At 43.9% G+C, this 7676-nt stretch overlaps 1 protein-coding gene across 1 annotated transcript; it reads right to left on the bottom strand.

Annotated features, from left to right (window-relative positions):
- Nucleotides 1-817: 817 nt before the first annotated feature.
- On the bottom strand, nucleotides 818-4706 carry MED10 (mediator complex subunit 10). Its single transcript, XM_039714884.1, has 4 exons — nucleotides 4535-4706; nucleotides 4285-4368; nucleotides 2852-2954; nucleotides 818-1760 (listed from the first exon to the last, which is right to left on the bottom strand). The coding sequence occupies exons 1-4, from the start codon at nucleotides 4654-4656 to the stop codon at nucleotides 1665-1667; spliced, it is 405 nt and encodes a 134-aa protein (XP_039570818.1). The 5' UTR covers nucleotides 4657-4706; the 3' UTR covers nucleotides 818-1664.
- Nucleotides 4707-7676: the final 2970 nt, after the last annotated feature.

Here is a 7676-nt window from a genome sequence, read left to right as displayed (position 1 = left end):
GTCACAGGTTGTGCTCCAACAGCTCCTAGGGACCCAGAAAAATCCAGGCTGAGCCAAACACAAACACAGAGGACCTCTTCTTTGTCACTCTTCTCTTCCAAGTTCATACAGTAAAATCATGAAGGTGAAAGTGATTACAGGTGGAACAAATACAAGAAAAAGCAAGTGTGCAGGGCAGGGTAATATCAGGCAGCAATTAGATTAACTTAGACTGGTAGGTAACAAATTTTAAAAGGAACACCTAGTTTTCTGGTTTTGTTTTTCCTCTTCCTGATGGTACCTCGCATCAGGGATGGGCTCTGCTACAGAGTGCTTCGGGTGTGCAAATTATGCCACCAGCAATCCAAACATGCCTAAATCCCTGTTAAGTCTTAGCCAACCAGGCAGGCCTGCTACGGAGCACATGCATACAGTGCTGTTTTGGGGCTCCTGCCCAAAACCACTCCATTTAGCAACCACAAGAAAGTTAAAGCAATAAAATAATTTGCTGATGAAAAAAAGTCAAGCCAGATCTGGGAGAACAAACATAAGCACGAAGGGCTCCAGTTTCACAAATACCCAAGACTAAAAGGGCTCCTCTTGCTCCCACTGCAAACCCAATCTATCCCACAAACCTCCAACCCCTGGGTGAGGAGCCACCATCCTGTTCCATACTGGGCTTCCTTATATATGAACAGTTACAGATCCCACAGATGAGCTCACAGCTAACCAGGACTTCAGGTGACAATTGCTGATCCCCAAAATCTCCTGTTTCAGATACTAAAATGGAGGTTTTCATCATAAAACCAAATAACCAAGCTGACACCACCTTCAGATGTAAAATTTTAAGAGCCAAGTTTTGATACACGTTTTATTTCTATCAGTGAGGAACTGAAGAATATGCTATTTTTTTCACAGCTTTCAGCTCACATTCCAAAGAGAAGCATACAAAAGAAAGATGTCAGGATTGAGATTTTTTCAAATTTTTATTCAACAACCTGCTTGCAGAAAATGAATAAACAAAAGCTTACATTAAATACTGTACAAAATATTGAAGTTGTAGAGGAGCTAGTCCCCAGGTATGCTCACTTTTTATATCCTTAGCCATCTGCACTGCAGCTCCCAGAACAAAAGATCTGAAGGTTTTCCTGGCTGCAACTAATTATGACACATGAGAACTGCAGCCCTTGACAGGCTCCTGCTCAGTAGAATTTGGCAACACAAAAGCAGTCAACTGTTCATACTGCAGTAAAAAAAACCTGAAGTTTACAAATGAAAAATAATCAAGTGTAATAAATGCATTTCTCCTAAAAAAACAGATGAGCCCACAATCCTGAGGCACACTTTTCAGAAAACAAAAAATCTTGTTTTTCTGCTATGGAAATGCACTTTGTGGGAAATGCTCAGCATTGATGACCTGTAGCCAATTACATTTCTCAAACCCTCCAGGAAAGAAAAGCAGATTACCATAGGAAGTTTCAACCACAATCACTGAGTAGAAGTCTTCAGAAAGATTCAGCAGCTTCAGACCAGAACCAGGAACAACCATCAAACCCCTTTACAGTCACCACTGCCATTTTTAGTGCAGTTCTCAGGAGGGCTTAGACTCTCTCTCTCTCTCCAATCAATGTTTTTGTAACATGGTGTCAGTTTATGAGATGTTTTTAGAGCTATCAGAGGTCAGCTTAAGGAGGAGGATCTTCTCCTCTAATAGCTTTGTACTTTGCCATATCTTCTGGGAACACCTTTGTCAGTTCTTGAATTAACAGGCTTTTAAATTTCTGGAAAGAGAAAAAAAAAAAACGTATATACATCATCTGGACAATTTATTTAGATTTCATCAAGCAGTATTACCTGATGAACAGACATGTTTGTACCCAACGCACCTCTCAGTGAGCTGAAGTACCCAAAAACCCCCAAAACCACACAAACAAAGAAAGTTATATTTGCAAAATCTACATAAAATGCCCAAGTGAAATCCACAAGGAATGCACCAGGCAAACTAAAACTTGTGTGAATTCCCAGAAATTCACCTGCATGTTCTCCTAAGAAATACAAAGCAGTTGGACCTCTCAGGTAAACTCTGGTGCACCCATATCTGCCTGACCTTATTAAGGAAAGCTGATTAAGGACATGTCCTCTTGATTTTATATGGAATCCACTCCACCTTCAAAAAGCAACTCACACCTGCCTTACAAGTACACAATTTCACAAGCACAGAGAAAAGAAAAAGAAGCTCAGGACCTATCTCCACAAGTCTACATTCTGCAGTACAACTTGTCATCCTCCACACCAAGTTCAGCCAAAGAACATTTTCAGAACTCACTAAATTTCCTTTTCTGACTGGTTTTTCTGCAGTAGTTCCAGGAGTTAACTGTAACACAGAATGCTTATGTCCATACTAAATGAAAGTACAAATTCAGAAACCCCTAAGCACCAGCATGCATTTTCACTAATTTTATAAAGACTGATGGATGATTATAGAGCATATTTGACATTTTAAACCTCCATTATCCATTCCAGACTGGAAAAATACCCCTTCACTTTTGCTTATTATTGAATTTGCACACAGCAAAATTCCACACCTGCAAAAAGCCCAAGCAAAATATCTCTACTGCTACATATAGCTTTAATCAATATAAAATCACAGTGCAAGCTGCATCCCCAACTGTGGGATAAATTACAGGTTTGCTTTCCTGAACAGGCTGTATCAGCATAAATTAAGATACAGGGATGCAGAGGAATTTGTAAGACAAATCACATAATAACAGAAGTTAATAACTGCACAAGTGAAAAATACCCACATATTTACAGGAAAGTAAAAACTTATCAAATACATTATTGCATTATACTTCCATTAGTTCTGGCTTACCTTCATAGTGTCAATTTTTCCTTTCACTTGCTCATTTTTAGCCAAAGCTCGCTCCAGACACTCTTTAGTGTAAAGCTGGGGGTTGCGGCCTTGATCGATGTATCTGAAAACAGAAAAGACACTGCTGAATGATCATATCCCTACCAGGATGCTCTCCAAGGTACAGAATTACTCATCTCGCTGTCTTTTTCTTTCTACTGCTATCTGAAATGTGCATTTTAAAAACCACCACAGTTAAACTCAGCCATTTCCAAAAGGCAGCTCAAGGACGAGGCCATGGCCAGCAAACCTCTGTTTCCAGAGAGCTCTGAATGAAGTATTAAAGGCACACCAAAAAAAAACCACATGTATCTACCAGCTCCTCACAGGCAATAAGCACAGATGATCAGAGGAAGATGGTCCTTTTCCAAGCAACTGGAAGGGCACTAACCAGGAAGAGGATTAGTCAGGACATGGTGAGCATTAAGCACACGGGAATATGGCACCCAGCAAATCAAGGATGAGGAGGAGCTGCATGTAGCACAGTAAAGAGTAAAAAATTAACACTACTGTAGCAGCAAACTTAGCTGCAATTTTGTTTTGCAATACAATTCCTGGCCAAGGGAAACTCACTAGAGAGAACATTTAAGAGAGGTATCATAAATTTACAGCTGGAGTAAAAGCCCAACTGAAAAAAGCAATGTACAGCTAGTAACACACTGGAGTGCAGCAGACCAGCAACGTCTGGACCTAGAGGAAACACCAGTAAATTAACTTATCAGTTGCATCACAAAAGCTCTCTAGGATAGCTCTTCCTCTAAGTTCGTTTTTCTTTCAAGGTTGCAATTCTCTGCCAGACTGCCACTCCTGAAACTAAACAGGTGAGTACTGACTTGGTTTACTTTCACTTGCAACTTTAAATCCTGGTCCTAATCTAGTGTAAAAGTCTATTTTGCAAAATGAAAGCTGATTTATTAAATGGGTGTCCCTGCCCATGGCAGGGGTGTTAGAACCAGATGTCCTTGAAGGTCCCTTCTAACCTAACCCATTCTGTGATGCTATGAAATCACTACATTCGGCAGAACTCGTGTTACTGCCTACATATGCAGAAGTCAAAAAAAAGTCTGAAAGGCCAGGCTGGGCAGGGCTCTGAGCAACTTATCTAGTAGGTGCCATCCCTGCCCACGGTGGGGGAGCTGGAACTAGAGCTCTAAGGTCCTTTCCAACTCAGAGCACCCCGTGGTTCTATGCAGACAGGTGTGTATTTTATCACTTCTCCTACTTGTGCCTCCTCACAGGCACAAGGCACTCCTGGCCCCCTCCTGCCTGCCCGTGCTCTCATGAGGCATTCAGAAGGGCCGGGTTGGAGGGCAGCAGCCTCAGCCAGAGCACCCAGGCCAGGCCACTCCAGTCACCGACTGCAGCACGCCCCTCCCAGGCACACACACACTTACTCAAAAACCTCCAAGGGCACGCTGATATCGTGAAGCTGCTGCCGGCATTTGTCGATATCCTGCAAGCCCGTCACCATGAAATTCCTGTTGGGAAGAACAACGGGAGGGGTTTAGCGGGTGTCGGGGTGGCTGCGCTGCCCCCGACGGTGGGTGCGAGGCCGGCGGCACCCAGGCACACAGGGAGCCCGAGGCACCACCCTGGGCCCGGAGCGGGGGAGGCCCGCACCCGGCCCCGACAACGGCCCCTCACAATTTCTGGTTGAGCCCCGTCTGGCTGCTGGGCTGGAAGTCGCTGACGATGATGCCGAGCTGCCTGATGTTCTCCACGAACTTCTCCAGGTGCTCCTCCAGGGAGTCGAACTTCTCCGCCATCGCCGCCGCCCTGCCCGCGCCGCGCCACTTCCGCTCCGCCGCGCATGCGCGGCACGCAGGCAGGGAAGGGAGGGAGGGAGGGAGGGAGGGGCGGGGCGGCCGCCCTCCAGGGCTAAGCCACGCCCCTGTACCAAAAGCCACGCCGTGCTCCAAAGCCACGCCCCCTCCCCTCACGGGCGGTGCCGTCCCGGCTCCCGCCGCCGTGGCGCGAGGGGAAAGCGGGACAGCGCCCTGGCAGCGGGCGCATCCCGGGGTTGTGTGTGTGTGTTCCAGCGTGTTCCGTGTCTGCCAGCTCTGAGCCGTCTTCGGGTCTCTGTAAGAAATGGAAGCGGTGACAGTTCTGCTTCATAAAAAGCCCCACACTGGAATCATCCGGGGAATAGCAGAACGTAGGAACACGGAATCCAGAGTGGTTTGGGGTGGAAGGGACCGTCTGGATCTAGCTCTCTGCCATAGGCAGAGAAACCTCCCACTAGACCGACCAGGTGGTTCAAAAACCCTTCCAGCCTGTCCTTGCACGCCTTTGAGATGGGGAATCCACAGCTTCTCTGAGCAGCCTGTTCCTCACAGTGAACAATTTATTCCTCTTATCCCATCTAAACGCACCCTCTCTCAGCTTGAGCCCGTTACTTCTTGTTCTATCATGAATCAGTCTATATTAAATAATCCAACTATCAGTTGGGAAGGTTGTCTGACATGCCTAGGCCCCCAGGGCACATCACAATAACTGTGTTTTACAAACAGCTTGTCTCAGCATGTCTGGTTTGGGTTGGATCTGAGCAGATCAGTTCAATAATGTCAGGAGATAACCCATCCAGCTCTGGGGTCCCCAGCACAGGAAGGACACGGACCCTTGGAGAGAGTCTGGAGGAGGGCACCACGTTGATCAGAGGGATGGAGCATTGAAGATTTCCTCTTCAATGAGGAGAGGCTGAGGCTTGGGATTTTTCAGCCTAGAAAAGAGAAGGGGTGACCTAATTACAGCCTTCTGGTACTTGTTGGGAGTCTACAAAAAAGATAGAGAGGGACTTTTTACAAGAGCATGCAGTGGCTTCAAACTGAAAGACAGTAGGATTAGATTAGTTATTAGAAATAAATTCTTTACTGTGGGCTTAGTGAGACCTCCTTAGGGAGAGGTTGCCCAGAGAAGCTGTGGATGTCCCATCCCTGACAGTGCTCAAGACCTGGCTGGATGGGGCTCTGAGTAGAAGGTGTCCCTGCCCATGACAGGGGTTGTAACTGGATTATACCTTCCATCCCAAACTGGAATTTAATGTATTTTATACATTTTGTAGCTATAACTTGCAGTGATTTCTGCTGCACAATGAGAACCATCAAAATCTGCAACTCTTTTTTTCTTGGATGCATCTTATTTTTCCATTTTCTATTCATGACAATAACACCATCAAATGGTCACTTTCTATTCTGGGTTACCATGCCAGATAACTACCAGGGATTTTTTGCAAAATATAAAGCATTATTTGGGAGTTTATAGGATTATTATGTATGCTAACCTAAAATTAAAAAGCAAGCACCTGTAAAGAGCACTGAATATTGAGGCAGGTATAGGACTATGCAGATGTGAAATTAAAAAAATATTCCTAGGATGCAGAAAACAATTTATCAATTCTAGGCCTTGACCAGTATTGTCATCCTATGATAAAGTAATCCCACTGTCTATTGACCTGCAGTTGCTGACCATCCTGTATCTATTGTTGGCAGAATGTTGTCTGGACAGCAGAAGTCCCAGGATTATGAGATTTTAAGACAAGTGCTTCATACATGAGAGATCTTGGTCTGAGGAAAATAATAACTTTTTCTAATATTTCAAAAGAAGAATGTAGAATAGGGTGCACTTACCAAGTTAGATATGAACATGAGGAATGGGGGTGTCAAGTTCTGAAAGAACATTGTGTCAGACATGGCTCTGCAAGCACAAGGGACAGGGATTCAAACAGAAGAGTTGCTTTATGTCCATTTTTCCATATGGGCAACCACATCCAGTGGAAGCACAGAGCAGAACCGCTTGCATTAAATTCAGAAACAAACAAGTGCTTTGAGGTACTATTAAAACTTCCTCTCCTTCCTGTTTGGGTGAAAGCCTTTGGTTCTTGGAACTGAGCAAATATGACTTCTAGCTTGCTTGGGATAAATCCTAGAAATGTCCATGATCACATCTAACTCAGGGAATGTATTCAGCAGAAGAATATAATGGAAGTTTAACATCAAATATAGAGATATTCCGTTCACTGTAAATCTGCATTTACTAGCCTGGTTAGATAAGATTAATGAATTATGTAGGATAAATGTATACAGGGCTTTTAAGGGCAAAATTTGCTATAAATATATTACCAGTTGTTAAATTTTTCTCATGGTCACCAGCTTGGGCATCGTTTTCATGTTCAGGGGTAATATGTAAAGATGAGAAATTGTGTTCCAGTGAGAGAGACAGAGAGAGAGAAACAAAGTCAGTCAGTCGGACAAATAACTGAATTTATCAATAGGTATGTAGAGACAGAAAGATTTAGAAAGAAAATGTCATGGCTCATGATGTAAGTAACCGTAATGCACTCATACCCTGATTTTCATACAGGGAGTGGGCAATTACAGACATGTAAGCTGGACATCTGCACTGGCAGTTGAGCAGGGTTTGTAATAAGGGATGGAATGAGAGGCCATATGGATCAATATGACCCATTTGGGAAGTGCAGCACAGATTACATGAAAGAAAATCCTGTTTTGCAAATCCCTAATGAGTTTTTCAAGGGGTCAGGAAGCGTGTAGATAAAAGTGATCTAAATGATACAATCTATGTGATTTCCCATCAGCTCTTAGAGAAATCCTTAAAATAAATCTTTTAAGGAAATAAAGGAACGGAATGAAGGGAGAAATCCTTAACTGAATAAAGAACGGAATTCCAGATAGGAAATGCAGGACTGGGGCAAACATTTAATTCTTGCAAGGGGAGAATTGATCCCATAAGAGTTCAATGGGGAACTAGGCTGAAAATCTTACCATTT

The sequence above is a fragment of the Passer montanus genome, unplaced genomic scaffold, assembly GCF_014805655.1.
Source record: "Passer montanus isolate IOZ18808 unplaced genomic scaffold, ASM1480565v1 scaffold31, whole genome shotgun sequence".
NCBI lineage: Eukaryota > Metazoa > Chordata > Aves > Passeriformes > Passeridae > Passer > Passer montanus.
This window is presented reverse-complemented; position numbering and strand designations above follow the sequence as displayed.

What these genes read in the sequence shown, in the direction of transcription:
- MED10 (XM_039714884.1), bottom strand. Translation starts at nt 4,656, where the DNA reads ATGGCGGAGAAGTTCGACTCCCTGGAGGAGCACCTGGAGAAGTTCGTG. An exon ending in ACGGGGCTCAACCAGAAATT is followed by an intron (nt 4,369 to 4,534) that starts GTGAGGGGCCGT and finishes TCTTCCCAACAG; the next exon opens with GAATTTCATGGTGACGGGCT. An exon ending in GAAAAATTGACACTATGAAG is followed by an intron (nt 1,761 to 2,851) that starts GTAAGCCAGAAC and finishes TTCTCTTTCCAG; the next exon opens with AAATTTAAAAGCCTGTTAAT.